A 22,157-nucleotide genomic window follows, 5' to 3' on the forward strand; every position below is an offset into this window, starting at 1 on the left:
TTTCTATACACCATAGATCTGGAACAAACTTCCAGAAAACTGCAAAACTGCGGAAACCCTGAGTTCCTTTAAGTCAAGGCTAAATTCCACCTGTTTAACTTTGCATTTGAACCATAATAAATGGAATATCCATCAACTTATTTGATCTGTATTGATGATCCTGATGATGTCACTTGACAAAATGTAATTTTTGTTTTCTGGTTTTCTTAATTGGTGACTGTGATTGTTTATAACATTTTATTTTTGTGTTTTTATGATTTAAAGCACTTTGAACTGCCTTGTTGCTGAAATGTGCTATAGAAGTAAACTTGATTGATAACTGATTGTTTGAAACCTGTTTTTTGTTTGTATTTTCAGTACTTTTGTCCGCTAATAAAATTTCTTGAAAAAATGTGACAAATAGGTTCAACTAGAAGAAACTTTTAGTCCAGCACTTTTTTCAAAGTACTGGATTTCAAATTAATTTAATTTACTTCTGTAATCTCTTTGTTTCTTCTTTTGCTGTTCTACCATTTTAACCAGGAACCAGACCTGAAAATATCTAATGGGGCTTTCCATTTTATTTATCTGTTTATTTATTTTCAAACACATGATAGAAATCTATCTAAAACTTGCTGCATCCTTGTAACATTATATGGCTGACCAGTAGTTGTCACCATCTTTATGTCATGTTATATTGCTGAAAAATCCTGTGGGACATGGTGTCCATATTCATCTCTGTACTGAGTTAAAAATTATGTTCGCAAAAATTTGGTCAGTCATCAATAATCGCGTGTAATAATCCCATTATCATCTTAATGCTGATTGGTTGGATAGTATTACATTATGTATTATTTGGAAACCGTTAATGAATTTAAACATTTTTCTGTCTGAAACGAGTATTTTCAATTAAACTGCTGTGGCATAGATTTGCTTTACTTTTTAAAAATATGTGTATATGTATATTAATTATTACAAAATTGCTTTCGCTTTTCTATGGTCCACGCGACTTTCTGTAGTGACGTCAGCTCGTGGAACTTGTCACCCACAGTGGCAAGATGGCTACGGAACCAAATAAGACCGAAATCCTGACGATTTTCAAAAGATTGAGATCAATTCCTACAAACAAGGTAACGGTATTCGATGTCGTTGATCTGTGTTCTGTTGCTATTTGAGTTTACCTTTAACCGGCATACGTTGGTTTAATTTACATATTTGGTTAGTAGCAGTTAGCATCTGCTGCTAAGTGAAGCTAACGGCAGCTAAGAGCTAGCAGCTAGCGGGAGCTAATGCTTTCCCATTGAAAACTATGGAGAACAGGAGCTAACAGCTGCTAGCCTACCGGTCCCCGAGTCAAACCCAAAGGCCACGTAAACGGTTCGTGTTTCCCTGGAAGAAAACCTGATAGCTTCGCTGCTTTGAAGCCTTGTCACTGGAAAAAACGTATCGGCTTTAATAGAATATTGTTTTTATCAGTCACAGAAAACAAATATGAATGCCAATATCGAGTTAATTCGCCGCATTGATCGCTTTGCTAATAGTTAAGTCAAGCTGTGTCTGATATGTTACAGCTCTTAAAACCTCAGGTTGAAAATGATGTCACACATTTTTCATCAAAGCCATTTCATTTGTTCTCCTTCATCTGCATTTGTGGTATTTCTTCATCCCTGTTTATCGCTTAGAAACCACCTATTATTGCTTCACTGAAACATGACCAGATGGAACAGAAATATGATGTTGCGTAAGTGAACTGTGATTGATCCTACAAAATATAATATATATTTTGGTCTACTCAGGCCACATTCACCATTTCGGATACATTCATGATGAAGCTGAGTTTTTAGCTAATTTTTAAAATCTTTCCTTAAACAGCTCGTTTTTGGCTGATTGCAAAAACAGCTTCAGAAGTTTTAGATTATAGTTATAGTTTGTTAGTTGTTTACTTACTGAAGTTTTTACTTTCGGATATAATAGCTATATAATCTGTTGCATTTGGTTTTAGACACGAGTTTAGATTTAAACCTTTTTCTTCCTGGTAAAGGCTGTTTGTCCTTCATAGATTAAAACCCTGACAGTGACTTGGAACCATGACAAATATTTTAAATCTAATAATTGTAAGTTAGTTTGATTTTTGTGACTCAGAGTTCTGTCAGCTTAGCAACTATTTTAGCAGGCGGAAGTGGAACAGCTGTTATTAATCAATCAATCAATCAAATTTTATTTGTATAGCACGGGAGGTTGGAGATATTAATATAATTTAAGAGATAAAAGTTGAACATTTCTGTTCATCAAAAGCACCAAAGCTGAACGCTTCCAGCTTTTGCTGTGAAAGGTAATCAAATGTAAAAAAGTATGTTGTTTAATTAACTTTGTTTATTAAAATAAGATATAACTTAGGAACATGTGTAATGATACATAAATGGATATAATCTTGAGAGAGACTTTTTAAAAAAAAACAGAATCTGACCTCAACATGTCGCTCATCAAGCCATTTACGTCTTTCACTGTGTTGGTAGTTTTGTAACATGTTTCTAAATGACCTGCCATCAGTCTGTAAATGCAGATACATCATCAGTCTGAGAGGAACAAAAACTGTCTGACACTAATGAGTAACTCAACATCTTGAACCATGTGAGAATCTATTTGTTCTTGAAGTTGTTGCGTCTGGTTTGTTTGCTACTATCAGAGATCTTCTATTGTCTGCTAGGAAGTTTATTTCTGTTCACTGAATCCGGTTTGACTTGTTCTCACAGGAATCTTAAATCATTTAGGGATGAGTCAGTCACATTGATGAAGACATTCCACAAATACTGATGCTGAATTTCACATCACTCATATGTTTGACTTTTAGGTGGATGCAGCTCAGTGGGACACGCTGGTTTCATTTAGCATCTATTCCCCCAACCACAGGCTGAGAACCTGAACTTTGTGTTTTATTGCTTAACAAATTCCTGAATCGTTACTCCACAAAGTTCAGTCGACATTTATTACTGAGCCTGGTTGGTTCTGCTGTGAAAGGCAAATCTTCCTTTCCACTGTCACCATGTGCATGATCAGGAGGGTCAGTGAATCCATGAAACAAACTGGTTTTTTATTAACGTTTTTACTGAATAGCATAGATCAGCGGTGTCAAACTCCAGTCCTCAAGGGCCAAAGTCCTGCAGTTTTTAGATGTGCCACAGGTACAAAACACTGGAATGAAATGGCTTCATTACCTCCTTCTTGTGTAGATCAATTATCAGAGCCTTGCTAATGACCTAATTATTGTATTCAGGTGGTGCAGCAGAGGCACATCTAAAAGTTGCAGGGCAGCGGCCCTTAAGGGCTGGAGTTTGACGCCTGCGAGATAGATAGATAGATAGATAGATAGATAGATAGATAGATAGATAGATAGATAGATAGATAGATAGATAGATAGATAGATAGATAGATAGATAGATAGATAGATAGATAGATAGATAGATAGATAGATAGATTTTATTACAGACTCAAATTACATAAAAAAGAAAACAAATACCAAAAAAGAATAAAAAGTACAAGTGCATAACAGACACAACAAAACTGTAAAGCATTATAACGAGGATCAAACTGAAGAAATTGATGGTATATTTCTGTTTTTCTGGAGATAACCTTTGCTCTGAACCAGAGCTATTTAAATAAACTGTATAAAAAAGTTACATTAATATAATAAAAAATATGTATGTATTTTTATAATTTTATGTTGTACAAATGATCCAATAATTATTGGTCCGTCTACAATCTCTCTCATTTCATCCAGAAAACCTTTGAATATGTTTCCAGGTTTATCTATCTTTAGTTAGAAAATATTCCTAAAAATGATGATAATATGGTAAAAATACTCACAGACATAATGAATGTGCACACAGTGAATAATAATAACACATCAAATGTGAGGACTGGACTCTGCTTGACTTTCTCAAACTAAAACATTGAACAAAGTAAATGGAAAAAAATAAATTTTTCCTATTTATTGTTTTTGGTTGTCATGTTTAATTTTGGATATTTAATATATTCTTCGGTTCCAGTGTTAGGTTTATTAGTCTTTGATCTGATCAGATACATAATCATTTTAGCTCTTATGAGACAAAATTAATTAAAACTAACTTGTTACAAAAATCTGTTCTTTACAGAGCAATTCAGGAGTGGTTTAAATTACCTAAAGACTTTCAATTTAAAAAGCACATTCTTTTAAAATAGCACTGAAATCTTATTTTTATTAAATATAATTTTTTTAAATCTAGCTTTATGTATGTAATTTGCCAAATATCATGTCTGATTAATCTTGCTATATTATCGTTAATGCCAAAGTGGTCTGTGTGTGGTATGAATATTTTTGTGTTTGGATTTCTGGAAGATTGATAACCGCTTTGATGTAAACTAATGTGGATTCGAATAAATAAGCAAATCAATATATTACTTGAAAATGGTATCAAAACAACAATGTTATTTCTGGGTTGATTTATCGTCCATCAGAATTTGCTGTCGTGACAGACCTCACCATGCTTTACTGGTTAAAGTTGTTTTCTGTTTGACTGACTGGTGAGTTTCTCCTCTGTGGATGTTGGACGTTGGGCAACTTTATTAATTACATTTATTGCCATTGCTCAGTGTTTTCAGCAGTACAACAAGATGAATTTGTGTTTCCTGTGCAGGTTTGCTTCGACTGCGCTGCCAAAAACCCGAGCTGGGCCAGCATCTCGCACGGCGTGTTCCTGTGCATCGACTGCTCCGGCATCCACCGCTCGCTGGGCGTCCACCTCAGCTTCATCAGGTGGGCCTCAGACCGCCACAGCTCAGCAGCTTCAGCGTGTAAACGCCGATAAGCAGCTTCAGTCTGACACACAGTTCATTTCTCCTCAGATCCACAGAGTTAGACTCCAACTGGAACTGGTTCCAGCTCAGATGCATGCAGGTCGGAGGGAACGCCAACGCGGTGAGATCGCTGCTCTGAGGTCAGGTGACGTTTGGCCTCCTGGCGCCGTGGTAACGCTTTCCACTTCCTCCTGTAGACGGCCTTCTTCCGTCAGCACGGCTGCTCCACCAACGACACCAACGCCAAGTACAACAGCCGCGCCGCCCAGATGTACCGGGAGAAGATCCGGCAGCTGGCTAACGCAGCGCTGTCAAAGTACGGCACCGAGGTGAGAACCAAGATGGCCGGGGCTAAATTTGATCTTCCAGAGAAATCAAACAAACATCAGATCTACTGGTAATGCAGAGAAGAAGCAGCCGTCATCTCCTTCTGTCTGCTTATACAACCTGAGCTAACAGGATCTTTGACTTGTTACAAAATGCTGATAAAGACATTTATCAGTGTGTGTGTGTGTGTGTGTGTGTGTGGCAGCTCTGCACATCCTGTCCAGAGTACACAGGGTGTGTAATTCCTACAGTAATATAATAAACATATCTTTAACATTAGAATAAAAAGAAAAGTAGTAATTAGAGTAATAAGGTGCTGCTGCTGTTGCAGCTGTGGATCGATTCGTCTGCAGGAGGAGCGTCTGCCGCCGCCGAGAAGAAGGACGACGACTTCTTCGCTGAACATTCACAGGTTCCACTTGATCCTAACTTTATTTAAGAAGCTACTTTCACATTTAGTAATAGTAACAAAAATAATGATAATAATACACTATATTTAAAAATATAGTTTCAAATGTATTAGACTGAATTTGGGAAGCTGATATGAGGATGTGAGAATAAATGATGAATAAAAACATTTTTAATCATCTGTAAACAGAATACACTAGAGCTGAAAATACTATGAAAATATGCAACTGCAATATTATTCAATTCCTTCGGGATTTAAATTTTTTTGCCAATCAAAATCAATGATTTTGGTGATCTGCAAGAAATTTTGATATTTTTTCTTCGTTATGAAATCTACATATAGAAAAACGATGAAAGGAAAAACAAGCAGACTGGACACAAAAAATATTTTTATTTTTTAAAGAACTTAAATAGCTCGATTTTTACAGTGATCTGTTGAATTTACGTGAATTTCCACGATCGCAGAATTGCGAGAAACTAGACAAACTAATTCTTGTTTAATGTGATGTCAGGTTGTGGTTAAAGTTGCCAGCTCACTCCAATCAGCCTGACCATCTGTGAATTCAGTCCGTCCGTCCAGCTGATGGAACATTACAGCCTGATGTTATAACAGCCCAGCAGGGGGTTGCAGTGATTGTTGCAGTTAAAGCTTCAGTGAACAACGTGCTACATTATTATAGACGAGTTGGAACTGAATCGTTTAGCACGTCTGTGCATTTCGTTATTCATCAGTAGCATTCTTTTTGTCTCTCTATTCAGTTCTCTAATGAGTGGAGCATAGCGCCCCCTGCAGAGCAGAACGGAGCCACTGTTTCCCCCCAGCTGACCGACTCGGTGCCTAAAGCCCAGGATGACGGCCGTAAGTGAAGCACAGCAGTCGGAGTGTTTACCTTGAAGGTTCCTGTTGGTGATGCAGAAGTTCATGTCTATCCTGTGTGTTTAATCCCAGGATTTAACCGGATTACAGGAGATGAAGCAGGAACATCAGAAAAACAAGCAGCACTAAGCTTTTTACAAACACAAACCTTTAGTTTCACATTAACCTACATGTTTAATCTCAGGGTGGAATCACAAGCAGGAGCTTCTCCTCTCAAATTTCATGAAGTTTTCAGTTCAGATGAGTTCAAATTTATCTTGTTGGGGCTGCAACTAACTGCAGTTGTAGTATTTGATCATTTGGACTAATTTTCGGATAAAAAACTTTACAAATTCTGCAGATTTTTCATTTAAGCATTTTTTACAGAAAATTTTAAATACATTACAGGATGCAAAAAAACAAAATTCTCTTTTAAATAATAAAATAAACATTTTGTGGCCTAAATTCTAATTACAGCAATCTGAACCAAGTGAACCTAAGTTTTTCAGGCAAAAAGGTTTTTAATCTTTAATGCAAAATGTTTGTATTTTGTACAGTTTTGGCTTAATTGCAGCTCTGAATATGTTGTTTATTTTCAGGAAATTGTCTTTTTGGTCTCCAGTTAAGAATTAATTGATTATTAAATTAGTTCATGATTATTTCAGTAGTCCTGATCATGATTAACTGTTTCTGCCCTAAAGTGTCATTTTCCTCTATTCTCTCATATTTGGATGTAAACCTGCTTGTCTTCAGTAAATAAAGGAACATTCTGCATGTCAACAATCACATGTTCAAATCTTTGTTAGACAAAAAATATACAAAAATATTGGAATCAAGTCAAAGTAAGCAGATGTTGATCCATCTGTGAAGAATCTTTCTTCTTCATATATGCAGTTAGACATGGAGTCGTTACTTTGACTGGACCTCTTTAATGTTGCTGTAGACGGTTGGATTCCTATGTCTTCTCCCGTTATGTTTATGACTGTATATGATCAATGCAGAGCGTTTCTGCTGGTTTCAGTCGTGTTTAATCCGTCCTGTTACAGAACCAGAGGACGGGCCGAGCATCGACGGTCTGAGCACGTCGCCCAAAGCCTCCATTGGTGAGTAAATCCTCATATCGTCTGATTTAATGTTTCTGAAGTTCAGAGCTTCTCCCAGTTTCTGAGCCAGAAAGTTTCAGATAAACATCCTGGTTGATGTTAAAATATGATTTTATGTTTGAGAAAAACTCTCTGTGACAAGAAGATCCCACGGAAAACCAGATACTTTCCTAAGTTGACACACAACTGGTTCATCTTTTGAGTTTAGGAAGAAATAATTCATAAATCAGGGTAAAAATAATATTTATTATAAAATGTTCAGGTTCTGGACTGGACAAGTGAGAAGGAAACCGTCAGAAAGCCTGAAACGGCCTCATCAAGACGCTATTCTTCTTTTTATTAAACCTTTTTATAAACACGACGAAACTTAATGAGATCAAAGATCTGTTTTACTAAAAGGTTCTGGCAATCACTCAGTTAAAACTGTTTCAGTCTCCATTTTACATTAAAAGATGCAAATAAGCAAGTAATTCTATTTCTTTTTTTTCTTTTAAATAAGCATTTTATTGTCTAAAATGCAATAACTGCATTAATCTAGTGAACGTTTGATCATTTGTAGCATCTGTTTTTAAAAATCTTGACTATGAAAAGGTTGGTTTTTATCTTAAGTGCAAAATGTTCATATATTTTGTAGAGTTTTGGCTTTTGCTCTGTGTTGTTCTTTTAGGATCTGTGCGTTCCAGGTAATGAGTGGATAAACCACTAAGTTAGTTGATGATTATTTCAATAATCGATTCATCAGTTCAGCTCTAAAACATTTAGCAGAAGTTTCCATTTTAGTGATTAATTCCCATAAATCACAGCCAGGTTGGAGCTTTTATCTGAGCTCAGATGTTCCTGTTTGCTGAGTCTCCTCTGTGCTGTAACTATGGATCTGTCGGCCATCTTGTACCGTAGCGGACTCCATGCGTTTGTCCCCGCAGAGCGGCCCGCCGACTGCAGGTGAAGGTTTGCTGCATGGCGTTTCACAGCCTCCATGCTGCCGTGTGGCCAGATGTTTGTTTCTTCCTGACCAGAGCATCTTAATCCGGCTGCTTGTGTGTTAGAAACGGCTTTGTGCCTCTGGCCTTTGTGTGGGTAATAATCGGTTTTCTGCTTGAAGCTTTTCAAACGGAGCATTTTGACAGAGACCCGCCGCTGATGGACGCTTTAATGACACAAACAATCCCTGCTCTGACAGCTGATTGGCTCAGTTTAAATTCCTTCTCCTCGTCTCGCTGGTTCCCATGAAGTTACAGGAGACAGAGGAGAAGCGCTGCGCTGCGCTGCGCTGCGGAGACGACCTGAGCCGACCTTTTACTGCCACTGTTACACAATTAACCGAACTAAAGAAGCATCTACAGCTAAAGCTTCGTTTCTCTGATGAAAACATGCTGAGAGCTGAGAAACGTTCTGCTGTGTTGCAGATGTGAAGCCATCCATCATTGGGAAGAAGAAACCCATGGCTGCTAAGAAAGGGGTGAGAATCAAACACCAGATTATGATTATTTATTTTCTATGCATATCAATCAACATGAACAAATCACAAGAGGCTAATTTTCATCTGCAGTAGGTTAGAGGAAGAGATCAAAACATTACAAGCATAACAACACACACGTCATTACTGTAAGAAAAAAATACAAAAACAGTAAATTTAAAAATTATTCAAAACATGAGTACAATTTTTATTGATTTTCTAAACAGTTCAAAGATGTAACAGTTTGTTTTTGTAGGTAATAAAAACCCCACTTCATCCTGCTACTTTGTTTATAATATTCTCAGTTTATTCTCATATTGTTTTGACTTTGTAAACTTTTTTTCTCATAATACAACATTTGTCATGTTTTGAGTATATTTCTGTATTGTGACACCAGGATTTTATTCTGTTCATTTTTATTTTTAAAAATCTTTTTTTGGCCTGACCCTAGTACTTTGTCGTAACAAACACAGGAAATAGAATCAAAAGGGAAAAAGTAAAAATGACAGCAAGTATAAAAACTCACTCCACTAAATGGAAGTCATCCAGACCACTAGGTGGAGTCTAGAGTTTGTAATATTACCAACGTAAATATGCTGATCCTCTATAATGTAAAAACCTGTGTTTGAAATACAGATGGAGTGTAACTCACCTTTTTTTTATTCCTCCAACTTTCTTTTTGACATGCTGTCTTTACTGCGGCTCTGGTCCCAGTTGAGTCCCCCTAGTGGTCTGGAGGATTTCTGTTTAGTGGGTGAAGCATTTTAAACTTGCTGCTGTTTTTGCTGTTTGCAGCATTTCCTTTTGCTTTTACTTCCTGTGATCGCAACATTTTTTCTTTTCCTTTTTTTTTGGTTGTAGGTTTTTTTCTTGGAACATTTTTGTTTGCAAAATTTTTCTGTTGCATTTTTTGTGTTTTGTGTCATTCATGTTTTTTTGCAGCACATTTCTCTGTCACCTCCTTGAAGCTCGGTGTTCACTTATTTACTGAAGTGAGGGAAACAGCTGAATCATGAGGATCAGGGCTGCTGTAACTTTATCGTTCTGCATAAATCTGTAAACGTGCCTCAGTTCCTTTTAAGTCTGTAACTTTTCCACTTTTTTTCAACCACCAACTTGAGTGAATTGCATTGGGATTTTATGTGAGGAACCAAAATTATGAAGTGGAGTAGAAAATGATTCCAGACTTTCCTTTTCTACAAATATAAATCTGATTAGTGCGGTGTGCATCTGTTGCTGCAGCTCGGAGCAAAGAAAGGTCTGGGTGCGCAGAAGGTGAGCAGCAAAAGCTTCTCTGAGGTGGAGAAGCAGGCGCAGGTGGCCGAGAAGCTGAGGGAGGAGCAGGTGGCCGAGGCCAAGAAGCAAGCCGAGGAGTCCATGTGAGGAAGCCGCTCCCGCTTCCTGTCGGCGGTAAGTCAGGCGGCGCAGACGTGTGACGGCGTTGCGTGTTTCCGCTGCAGAGTGGCGTCCATGCGGCTGGCGTACCAGGAGCTACAGATCGACAGGAAGATGGAGGAGAAGAAGCTGCAGAACCTGGAGGGAAAGAAGAGGGAGCAGGCGGAGCGGCTGGGGATGGGCTTCGGCGGCCGCAGGTAACCGGTCCGGTCCGGGTTCTGCTCAGGTCTGTGCCGGTGTTCTGGACTTAAACGTGACTCTGGTTTCCTGTCGCAGCGTCGTGTCTCACTCCGTGATGTCAGAGATGCAGGTGATCGAACAGGAGACGCCGGTAGGAGCCAAGACGTCGTCCCGCTCCAAACTGGACCTGTTTGACGAGCCGGGATTCACCTCCGGACCCCCAAAGTACGACACACACGCACACACACACACATACACACACACACCCGCCCCTTCCTCACATATTTTCATAGTTTTTTACTGTTTGGTATTTATTTCACTAAATGATGAAATTGAAATAATGAAAATAATTCCGATCTGGTTTATTTAGGTATTTTATTTGTAACCAACATGTTAGAAATTAGAGATGCACTGATCCATTTTTCACTTCAGATTCCAATATCTGAGGTTTGGTGTTCAAAAACAGCTGAATTGACTCAAAACGTTTTATTTTTAACACAGACATAAATGAACTGAATTACGAATGTATTTGATGACGGCACCAGTACAGCACAAATACACCAGTAGCTCCACCAGTTTGGTCAAACAGAATGAACAACTTTCATTTGTTCATTCTGCTCAGTTAGTTACATAAATAATAAACTGACCAAAATAAACTGCAACAAACCTTCTTTCAAATGGTTCAAAAAGTTCAATTAGGAATAATAAATATAAAATAAAGAAGTATGATGTCATTCAGAGCACAACACATAGAACTAGACTGAGTAGATCTGTCCTGATGGATCGGCTACCGATCGAATATCCAGTTTGATATTTTGAAGCAATCTTGAGAAAAAAAGATTTTTTGATAAAACGTTTTGGTGCTAGCAAAGTGTTTTGTTTTTTTTCAGTCGTATTGAAATTGGTTTATTTTGTAAAACTGCAATGGAAACATTTTTTCTGCGTCACATGATCAACAAGCGGACACAAACCACAATGATTTATTGTGTGAACAAACTTATTCACATGTGATTTTAATTTTATTTCTTATTTAATAGAAACAGAACAATTTCAAAACCAGGTTTTTTCTACATTAGTTCAGTATCAAAGTTTTGTGCATATTTGTTCCAGAGCTCATGTCCATCTGGAATTGTTTTGGGGATCGATCCAGATATCAATGTTGGATCGGTATATTTCTAATCAGAACCGGCTGAGCAGCGTGTTCTGACCCATTCTGCTCTCCAGGTACAAGGACAACCCGTTCACGGTGGGAGACGGCTTCGGATCGCGGTGGGACGCCGATGGCGGCACCGCCTCGTTCACCGCCGCCTGGGCTCTGGAGAAGGACGAGCCCAAGGAGGAATTCACCATCTCCAGCATCCAGCCAATCGGAGAGAGGTATCCGCTCATCCTCACGCAGCCCGACTCTCCGGATCGGCTCCGGTTCTGATGCTGCTTCTCCTTCTGGGTTCAGGCTGCCCAGCCGGAGGAAAGCCGAGGCGTCGTCAGCCGGGTCGGAGTCCAGCGAGGCCAGGCAGAAGTTCGCCAACGCCAAGGCCATCTCCTCCGACATGTTCTTCGGTCGGGAGAGCAACGCCGAGGTGAGCGGCCGTTTGGGCTGGACCCGCTTTGACGAAGCAGAACCCGTCAACTGACTGTGTTCTTCCTGTCAGTATGAGGCAAAGACGAAGCTGGAGAGTCTGTCGGGCAGCAGCTCCATCAGCTCCGCAGATCTGTTCGGAGACGGCAGCGACAGCAGAGGTGAGACCCGGCATCCCAATGCCGTTCAGCAGCGGGCGACCCGACTGACGGCGCTGCGTTCAGCAGCGGGCGACCCGACTGACGCCGCTGCGTTCGGGTCGCGTTGGGGTCAGAAACCGTTTAATTAAAAGGCTCTGTGAACGAAGCCAAACTGTTTCCAGGCAACAATGAACCTGCAGTCGACCCGGTTTCTGATCCCACAGGAAGCTGCAGGAAACCAGAGATCCGGCCTTTGGCTCTTTCCAACAAAACCTGTTTATTAAGTCTGAGATATTTACATTATTGTAGCTTTTCTCTTTGTAAAATTCATGTTTCCTTTTGAAAATAGGAAAACCTTTTAATTTGTTCTGGTTAAAAATATTGGTTTTAGCCGGTTGAATCCCAATTGGTAAAATAAGATATAGTACAAAGTAAATGTTTACAATATGGTAGTAAGGTATTTTTAGGAATAGCTCAGATTTTATCACGAGCCTGGGGCCAACATTGATTCTGATCCATCCATCCATCCATCCATCCATCTTCTTCCACTCGGGGTCGGGTCGCGGGGTCAGCAGCTTCAGAAGGGAGGCCCAGACTTCCCTCCCCAGCCACTTCTTCCAGCTCTTCTGGGGGAATCCCAAGGCGTTCCCAGGCCAGCCGAGAGACATCGTCCCTCCAGCGTGTCCTGGGTCTTCCCCTCCTCCCGGTGGGACCTGAACTCCTCACCAGGGAGGCGTCCATCCTGACCAGATGCCCGAGCCTCAACTTTCTCCTCTCGATGTGAAGGAGCAGCGGCTCTACTCTGAGTCCCTCCCGGATGACAGAGCTTCTCTCTCTAAGGGAGAGCCCAGACACCCTGCAGAGAAAACCCATTTCGGCCGCTTGTATCCACGATCTCGTTCTTTCGGTCATGACCCAAAGCTCATGACCATAGATGAGGGTGGGAACGTAGATCGACCGGTAAATCGAGAGCTTCGCTTTTTGGCTCAGCTCTCTCTTCACCATGACGGACCAGTACAGCGCCGCTTCACAGCAGACGCTTCACAAATCCGCCTGTCGATCTCCAGCTCCCCCAAAACACACAATATTGTCAATTTTTATTCATTTCACATAAATACAGCTGAAGTTCTGAGAATACAGATAAAAAGTCTCGTTTAACTGGAGGGATAAAATACAATCGACAAAATTATTATGGGAAGAAATTTTCCTTCACACTGATTTTAACAATCATTCGTTTCTAAAGTCTTCAGGAAACGTGTCAGATGCTAATGCTAGCTAGCTAGCTTCCTGTGTGTTTTGATAGGACCTGTTGATGTGATTCATTTTTGGTTGGTTATCCGCAGAAAGAACAGTTCTCCTGATTCTGGAACTGAATGTTTTTAGCTTGATCCATTTGATTTTCTGGTACCAGTTCCAGCTGTAGTCGGTCCAAAAGGTGTAAAAGTACAGAAATCGTTCCTGCTCCAATCAGTCTCGTTAGGTAGCTAACAGGGACTACTTTCAGCGGCGGACTCAGCGCTGTGCTTCCTCCCGCAGGCCGGGTTTCGGGTTTAGACAGCGTTCTTCCCTCCGGCCCGGACATGGCCCAGTTCAAGCAGGGGGTGAAAACCGTAGCGGGGAAGATGGCCGTCCTCGCCAACGGTGTGATGAACACCATCCAGGTGAGTCATGCGGCGCTTCGCTAGCATCTCCGTCACTCTTCTTCTTCACCTCACTGAGACTGGCGTTGTTTCCCAGGACCGCTACGGGTCGTACTGAGCGGCGCCGGCAGAACCAACTTGCATCGCTCCAAACGGACGTGCGCGTTTGGAGCGAGGAGACGGGCGAGACGCGGGAAGGCTTGCATGGGAAAGACGGCGTCCCCTGTCCTGTCCTCCACTAGAGACAGTATTTCTTCCCTCATTAGCAGAATCGTGACTTTTATTTTCATAAACCATCAGAAAGTATCGAATCTTTTCTAAAACACCCGTTGTTCTGTCCACAACCTGCTGGTCGTAGATTTTCAACCTGAGGACTTAAATCTTTATTTTCTTTATCCAGAAATTAATGTAATTTTGATTCGTAACATTTAAAGTTTTTGTTTTATTGTGATACTAAAGACAAGGCGCCGTGTTTCATAAATCCATCATGTTTAAAAGCTGCTGACTTTCAGTTGAGTTTGGTTGTTTTTCTGCTATGAGAAGAACTGATTTCAGGTCAGTCCTGAGCTGACGGCCGGGCAATATGGAGACAAATCAGGGCCAGAAAGTTTGTTTAAAAAAAACATTTGAATGAGAAATTTTGAACTTCCATCTGTTTCAAAGTAATTTTTTTTAGTTTAAATAATTTTAGTTTTAAATATTTTTCCCAGTTAATTGTTTATCTTCAAATTTCAAATCTTTATTTTCAGTTTTCAAATAATTTTTTCAGTTTCAGATTTGTTTTGTTCAGTAACATTTTATTATGTTTTTCACAGTTAAAAATAATCAGTTAAATATTTTTGTTCCAGCTTTTAAATTATTTTCCTTTGGTAAGCAAGTTTTATGGCCCTTATTTAGCTCCGTAAAGCATCTCTGACCTCTGCTGACAGTTAAACAGCTTAGCCCTGATGCAAACCTCTGGGTTGGCCCAGCAGAGGTCAGAGGTCACAGCTCATGGATGGAGGACCTGACTATGCACCCCGACTGTCTGAGCCTCAAGTCTGCTATAAATGACCTCAGATTCAGTTTTTACAGTTTTAAATCTAAAACCTTTCGCAGATTGTTTCCATTTCAGAAACGGTTCGATGTGATAAACCCGGACCGGGTTGCTGAACCGGGCCGCCGGGTTCTGAGCAGACTCGACGTTCAGCAGATGTTTGTCATGTTTTTCTTGCCCCGATAGAATCCAATCACATGTGGACTGAAAGGATCAAGATATTTATTTGTAGGCTACAAAAAGAACCGTATCCAGTATGTCAATAAAGATGGAAAACCCTCAGAGTTTCTCGTTTCTCTTCACAGCCGCGATTTTATTTCTGCAGGGAAATGATTCACGTTAGAGTTTTCTATGATTGGAGGAGGAGCAGCGGTTCTGGGGAAGCGTCGCCGCTCTCCGGCCTGCAGGACGGAGCAAATCTGTGCGGTCCCGCCACAAATCATCCGACGGCGTCACCGTGGCGACGCAGCATAAATCACAGGCTGCAGGATAGGAGAAACGCCGCGTGCCTGACCGCTCCGCTGTCCGCCAAACCGGATCAGAAACACAACTTCAGTCTGAGCAAAGTCTGTGGAATTTAATGTTTCCATTTCCAGTGGGAATGTTAGTCCAGCTTCCAGTCGGATCCAGTTGGGACCCTTATCCCCAGTTGTAGAAGTAGATCTTCTGCCAGGTGGGGAGGTATTCCATCAGAGGGCCTGAAAACACGCAGAGAGACGGGTTCAGATGTTTCTCTGAAGCAAAACGACCCAAAGAACAAAAACCAGGAATCACCAGTGTCCATCCGATCTCCCTGGAGAATTAAAACTACATCCCGTCCAAATATTCATCGAACGAGAATAAAACTGAAATACGAGAATAAGTTATTGACGGAAAGTCAAAATAATGAGAAAAAGATGAAATAATGCAAGAAAAAGGTTGTAATATGAGAATAAACTCATAATATTATCAGATTAAAGTTGTAATATTAGTAGAAAGTAGTCATTTTATCTCCTACGCAAAGAATAAAGAGATGAAAATGTTTGGTAAAAGTTTTACAGATGGTGCCAAATAATTCATCCTTTAACATCAGATTATTCTCAGCAGCAGAACTTTGAAACTACTGAGTCTGTTCAGGTTAAAGATCCAAGAACCCGACTGAGCTGCTCATGTCCAACTATCCAAGCTTCACTCATCACAACCAGTTTTTCTAGTCATTTTAAAATTCTCTTCTGACAACATTGAGTCTTTATTCTTCTAATTTTATGACTATTTTTGTAATTTCAACAACAGAAAAATTCTCAGTCTGACCCTCGTACTTCCAGTTTTATCTCATTTCGATTGAAAAACGCTGAAGTCTCATCGTGAGCCGACTGCGGTACTTACGCGCCACGAGTCCGATTCCCGGAACGTGATCCGCCAGAAGTCTGAGCAGGAAAACGATCTTTTCTCTGCAGACAAACACAAATCAGATTTTCACTTTACTGAAGAAAAATTATTTTATGATTAATTGAATTGTGGATTTTGTTGGATCTCATAATTTTTTTAAACTGAAGTGTTGATTTTCACTAATCTGGGTCCATCATTTGGGTCCAGAGCTCGTCTGGATGTTTGACTCACTCGGAGAATTTGTCGTAGAACGGCGAGCGCAGCAGGTAGTAGCACAACAGGAAGGCCCGCCTCTTCATCTCGGCTTTCTCCCATCGGTTCTCCAGCTTGGCGTCGCTGAGGACGGCGAAGCTGCAGAAACCACAGGAACCAGTGAAACGCTTCCACACCCACTCAGGAGGGGGAGTCACTCTGCGATCCCGCAGTGAGGCAAACTCACGTCTACGGAACTAAATCAGGGCCAAAATGTACGTTTAAAAAAAATTTAATCTGAAAAGTAGTTTGGGACTTTTTTAGTGTATTTTTTTTCCAGTTGCACATCCTTTGTTAGTTTAGTTTCAAATCCATTTTCCCCCAATTGCAAATCTGCTTTTACCCAGTTTCCTGTTAATTTAATATTCCTTCCCATTTTTGGGGGAGGAGGGACAAACTTTATGGCCTCAATTTAGCTCCGTAGAGTTCAGCTGATGCAGAGCTGAGGATTTATCTCAGGATATCGATTTACCGATAAAAACATTTCAACAGTAAAAAGCAATCATCTCATTTAATTTTTCCTTATTTCACCTTATTGAAGATGAAATCCTGTTTTCTGAAACATTTGATCAAATCCACATGAAGAAATAAGAACAAAAAGCCTAAAAATGTGAATTAACAGAAACATCATTAAAGAAACGGCAGCATCCAGGATTATCCTCTAGACTAGCTTTAGCCAGGAGGAAGTTATTGGAGCAGTTAGTTTACCTGGAAAGCTCCAGGGCGGCGGAGACGAGCCACGGCTTCCACGACCGCTTCCCACAGACTCCCAGACACAGGACTGCCATCCGGAAAACTCAAAGAAAACAGCAGCTACTTCTGACTAAATAATAATAATAATCATTCAGGTGGTACAATCTGGTGGAAGGATGACGGACATCGAGGATCCTCCTCCATAACTTCTTGTTCACATAAAGCTTCAGCTGAAACCAGTTGAACCGTTAAATCCTTGAGCAGCAGCCAGCTCCCTCTAGTGGTGTAATGGAGTGGTGCAGCTTCAAACAGGATCTGCTTTCGGTCGGTGGAAGGATACGGTGAACCAGCGGCCGGCTGATGTAAACTGACTCGGCCAGCGTCTCCTGGAAGCTGAGCTCGGTCGGCGGGCGGCTCTCCTTCAGGCTGCTCCTCGTCTTCCTCGCCGCCGCCGCCGCGCCCCACAGCCGGCTCTGCAGGGGCGGAGCTACAACATGGCACATTTCACATGTCACTCTGAAATCTCTCCTGAAACTTTGCTTTAGTCTGAAACGACTAATTCCTGTTCTGACACATTTCACCTGAACCTGAAATTATGAGAAAGACGATACTGCTGGTTTCCATGGTGATTCTCACCTTTTCTGGGGAGTTTGGTTAATAATTTATGCCTCAAACATAAAAACCAGGAAACTCTTCCAGATTATTTGTAGTTACATTTTAAGAACATATAAAAATGTAACTACAGAAGCAACCAGTTATGGTTGTTTCTCATCCATAACTGAACTATTATGGGATGAGAAGCAACCAAACAACGTGACAGAAATAAAACAAAGTGAAGACGTTGGAAAAGAGGAAACCTCAGGATCCCAACATGTGGATCATTTTTATCTTTACGCTGTTTTTATAGGATTTTACTTGTTAAAAGTTTCTCACCGCTGCCCAGAGGTCTGATTACACGGCCTGACCTTTGACCCACAAAGCAGGCATCATCCTCGCCGTTGAGGTCGTCTGTGGAGGAAAACACCTCGTTCAGACAACATTTACCCTGCAGGAGTCCCACTGGGCTGTGCTCTCAGACCTGCTCTATTTTAAAATGATTACAAAACAACAAAAGGATAAAAACACTCATAAAATCACAGAACAAACATTTTTGCTGGTTTTCTTATAAGCAGTGATAAGAAATGTAAATAAATCTGACCTCCAGAAACGTACTCGGAGCCTCTGTCCAGGGGGATTATGGGAGGTGAAGTCTGCAGGCCGGATTTGTGCAGCAGAAGAAGAACGAGACGAAAAGCAGTTCTGGAACAGAGTTACTGCAGCTTTAAGAGCAAAATGACAATATTTTTATGTTTTATTTATTTGTTAGTATTTTATTTTTATATAGAAAATGCCCATTATCTTTATTTATTTTTATTAATTTATTTATTTTCATTTTGTTTATTATTTTATTCATTTTTATGCAAAAATGCCAATTATATTTTTCTTATTTTTTAGTACTATTTTATTATTTATTTGATTTCTTTTTATGGGGAAATGCTTATTTGATGTATTTCATACGGAGGCCTCTAGCGGACATGAACGATTCTTTTTCCTTTTGCGTTCTCTCTCAGTAACGTTCTGATCAGTTCATAACTCAACACTGTCAGTCTTTCTTCCGGCGGCCATTGTACTTCCTGCTATTATATCAGGTTATGTAAGGTTTTTCCATGACTGTTATTATCTACTTTCTGAAGTTTTATATCTTTTTCTTTAGGATCGAATTGCACCACAGACCTATGATATAAACAGAAACTTTTGGTAGGAAAGAAAGAAAAAAATACATCCAAACTATTTGGACTATTTCTGAGTTATTATGGCGGGGTAATAAAGGGCCGTTTCCATCTCAGCCTGATACAGTCAGACATAAACATGCAGTGAATAAATCGATTTTCAGTCAGGCTTTTGCACCAAAAGTTAATAATAATAAACACCGAGGCTCTTTAAATCTGTATATATTGGAAATTTTAAACTGACATTTGTGACTGTTTACAAAATAGACCAGCATCGTCCCCTAGAGGTTCCGTAATTTCATTCGGTTGATTTTTGATTTTAATTTTTAGAGAAAAATTAAAATTCTGTTTTTATTTTCATTTATAATTTTTACTACAGTTTTATTTTTTTAATTTAAAATGCCAATTTTATGTTTTTTATTCATTTTACTTGTTTCTGAAATGTAAAAAATGCCAATTTTCTTTCATCTTTATAAACCATCTTCCTGCCTCCTGATTACAGTAAAATTTACATGAATCTTTTCAACATTTTCATAGTTTTAATGCTGATAGTGAAGAGTAAAGAGGTTTTACTTGAAAATCTGAATGAGAGCGATGACCAGCCAGCGGCCCGCCTCTCCCCACAGCTTCCCGGCTCCCATCTCCAGGAAAACCTCCACGTACTCCAGGACTGACAGCCAGGTGAGGAGTCTCTGCTGGGACAGAGGCTGGACAGACAGCAGCACGAGGGAAAAGTTCAGAAAAAGTTACATTTTAATCTGCCTGATGGCCAGGAAGTGATGAAAACTCTGCAGGAAGATGAATTACAGCCGAGCTCACCACGGGGAAGGCGCATCGCAGGCCTTTACGCAGGATGCTGTCGTTGAACAGGACCAGCAGGTTGGAGGCAGAGTAGACTGAAAATATGACAGGAAACAAAGATTATAGAGAAAAAACTGTCCTGACCAATCAGGGGCAAATTCATGGACTCCAAACCACCGAATGAAAGATTTTTACCGTCTTATAGAAGTCTGAGTTTAACGTAAACAAGGTTTATGATTGGTTCAAATTTAAATCAGAAGAAGAAAAATGACATTTCCACCAGAACATCTGAATAATCGTCTTCAGGTTAAATTTGTTTTCCACAAATTAAAATCCAGTTTAAAGGAGCAAATTTGGAAAATGCTTGTGGGAAACAAGCAGTGGCAGCTAGACGTGATTCCAGACAGAAGAAGAAGAAGAAGAAATGAATGTAGTGCATGTTTGAGGTCAGAGGTCAGAGAGCTCCTCTGAGGTGTTAGTGTGTCAGAAACGGCTGCAGCAGAACTTTACTCACCAAGCTCAGAAATCTCATGAGAATCAGCGAAGCGCCCTGAAATGAAAGCAGCGGACATTTTAGTTCCTGCAGACATGAAACCTTTTCCCACGGAGACGGAGAAGAACCAACGATTGTCCTGCACCAACACGTCAGAGTTTCCTCCTCAGCCTGAACTCTTCCAGTCAAGCTTTCATCTGGCCGTCCGGGACCATGTGACTCTGCTTTGCTCTGAACCATCCCATAATACCTCAGGCTGGTTGTCCTGCTGGAAGCTGAACCTTGACCCGTCTCAGTTCTGCAGGTTTTCTTACAGGATTGCTCTGAATTAGATCCATCCAGTTTCCCACAGCATGATGCTGTCACCACCATGCTTCACATTAGGGATGGTGCATTCAGGTGATGTTCAGTGTTGGAGCAGTTTGCTTGGACTCCACAAAGTTCCTCAAAACTCATTTTGCCCTTGTTTGGGAATCTTCTTCTTCCTGGTCACCAGCAAATACATCCTCCAAATTTAAATAAACATGTCTTAATGATGGTTTAATGTTTTTATTAGTTCACCTTTATATGTTGTTGCTTTATTTATGTATTTATGTTTGTTAAAAGTGGTATTTCACTTGTGTTTGTTTTATGGATGATTTCTGACAAAATATTCCCATGTCAGAGATGATGGACGGTGAAATGATCTCATTATAATTAGAAATAAATCGTGCATCTCCTACAAGTTTAACAGCTAATAGTTGTTCTGTTGTTGTATTCAGTGGCACCAAAACAAAGATCATTTCAAAGGCGAAACCATTTATTATTTTCATTCTACTTTACAGTTCTTTGCTCCTTTGTGTTGTTTTACCACCGAGGTTTGTGGCTGGAATGAGAACAAGTGCAAAGCTCCAAGGGGTGTGAATACTTTAGGGAGGCTCCTCAGCTGGACTCACCTGCTATCAGGTAGGACAAGGTTCGGACCGTGTTCTCCAGCTGAGCGGTAGCTGCAGGATTCCTCCGAACAAACTCCGTATATCGCTCATAAACGCGACTTAAAGCATCGAGTGATTCCTTAAAGTTCGACATTTCAACTCAAACTAAAACAATAACTCCTTTTTCAGCCGACCGATTCACATTCGACCTCAGTTTTCTCCACTTTCACATCAGATTTTATAAAAACAAGCAAGCTTCCGCGTCTTTTGAGTCTTCTTCTTCTCCTCCTAAATGTTGCTGTGCTGCCCTCTATCGGATGTAGTCCGATAAAGCTTCTTCTTTTTGTGACCTCTTAGTCTTTGTGGAGTTTCGGTGTTTTCTGCACACACATCGGTTCATAAATTGGAATCGCCAAAAAAAAGTTCACATATTGAATTCGAAAATGTAATTTTAAACATACAGCCCCTAAATAATCTTTACTTCAGGCAGTTCTCATCAATGAAAACACAAAATTAGCATTAAAAAAAAAATCAAAACATAGCATAAGACAAATAAATATTTTTGACACAGAAATTATGCATGTTCTATACATGACATGACAGAATTATGGCGAGGATGGCTCAGGCCTACATGCAGACATAATAAAAAGTTGAGTGGAAGGTAAAGGTGGAAAAGGTACAAAAAAATAAATAAATAAATCTGAACCTAGATGATGGACCAGTTCCACAAAACAAACTGGTAATCCCAAAATACTCGCCTTACAATCCTTGAGGTTTTTATTAAGGATCTCTGCAAGAGGGAGAAATCAAACATTGGGAAGCATGCAAAATACAAAAATTCTCATTCTCATATCAACGGGAACAACTGTACCTATATTGCATGTTGTAAAATGGGGTATAATAAAATAAAATACTTTCTTTCAGGAGAACCAAAT

The 22,157-nt window shown here is 40.1% G+C and overlaps 2 protein-coding genes across 4 annotated transcripts; one reads left to right on the forward strand and one right to left on the reverse strand.

The window, feature by feature from the left end:
• Positions 1–983: 983 nt before the first annotated feature.
• Positions 984–14,407, forward strand: LOC116718716 (ADP-ribosylation factor GTPase-activating protein 2-like). Of its 3 annotated transcripts, XM_032560918.1 has the most exons (17): positions 984–1,109; positions 4,653–4,771; positions 4,861–4,933; positions 5,010–5,141; positions 5,471–5,551; positions 6,307–6,406; positions 7,450–7,506; positions 8,404–8,448; positions 8,913–8,965; positions 10,205–10,341; positions 10,423–10,554; positions 10,634–10,762; positions 11,762–11,914; positions 11,991–12,117; positions 12,190–12,277; positions 13,793–13,917; positions 13,994–14,407. In XM_032560918.1, the coding sequence occupies exons 1-17, from the start codon at positions 1,038–1,040 to the stop codon at positions 14,012–14,014; spliced, it is 1,644 nt and encodes a 547-aa protein (XP_032416809.1). In that variant the 5' UTR covers positions 984–1,037; the 3' UTR covers positions 14,015–14,407. The 3 variants fall into 3 exon arrangements, with proteins under 3 accessions (XP_032416809.1, XP_032416810.1, XP_032416811.1); XM_032560919.1 differs by lacking the exon at positions 8,404–8,448; XM_032560920.1 differs by lacking the exon at positions 5,471–5,551.
• Positions 14,408–15,132: 725 nt separating this feature from the next.
• pex16 (peroxisomal biogenesis factor 16) lies at positions 15,133–21,515 on the reverse strand. The gene is made up of 11 exons (XM_032560923.1): positions 21,244–21,515; positions 20,330–20,365; positions 19,834–19,910; positions 19,588–19,721; positions 18,444–18,544; positions 18,179–18,253; positions 17,586–17,732; positions 17,261–17,333; positions 16,532–16,651; positions 16,298–16,362; positions 15,133–15,630 (listed from the first exon to the last, which is right to left on the reverse strand). The coding sequence occupies exons 1-11, from the start codon at positions 21,374–21,376 to the stop codon at positions 15,572–15,574; spliced, it is 1,020 nt and encodes a 339-aa protein (XP_032416814.1). The 5' UTR covers positions 21,377–21,515; the 3' UTR covers positions 15,133–15,571.
• Between the last annotated feature and the right edge of the window lie 642 nt (positions 21,516–22,157).

Source organism: Xiphophorus hellerii, chromosome 4 (assembly GCF_003331165.1).
Source record: "Xiphophorus hellerii strain 12219 chromosome 4, Xiphophorus_hellerii-4.1, whole genome shotgun sequence".
In the NCBI taxonomy this organism is placed as follows: domain Eukaryota; kingdom Metazoa; phylum Chordata; class Actinopteri; order Cyprinodontiformes; family Poeciliidae; genus Xiphophorus; species Xiphophorus hellerii.

What these genes read in the sequence shown, in the direction of transcription:
- LOC116718716 (XM_032560918.1), top strand. Translation starts at nt 1,038, where the DNA reads ATGGCTACGGAACCAAATAAGACCGAAATCCTGACGATTTTCAAAAGA. An exon ending in TAAAGCCCAGGATGACGGCC is followed by an intron (nt 6,407 to 7,449) that starts GTAAGTGAAGCA and finishes GTCCTGTTACAG; the next exon opens with AACCAGAGGACGGGCCGAGC. An exon ending in CCATGGCTGCTAAGAAAGGG is followed by an intron (nt 8,966 to 10,204) that starts GTGAGAATCAAA and finishes CTGTTGCTGCAG; the next exon opens with CTCGGAGCAAAGAAAGGTCT.
- pex16 (XM_032560923.1), bottom strand. Translation starts at nt 21,376, where the DNA reads ATGTCGAACTTTAAGGAATCACTCGATGCTTTAAGTCGCGTTTATGAG. An exon ending in CAGCCGGCCGCTGGTTCACC is followed by an intron (nt 17,334 to 17,585) that starts GTATCCTTCCAC and finishes TCCGGATGGCAG; the next exon opens with TCCTGTGTCTGGGAGTCTGT. An exon ending in GCCGCCCTGGAGCTTTCCAG is followed by an intron (nt 16,652 to 17,260) that starts GTAAACTAACTG and finishes TGGTTTCTGCAG; the next exon opens with CTTCGCCGTCCTCAGCGACG.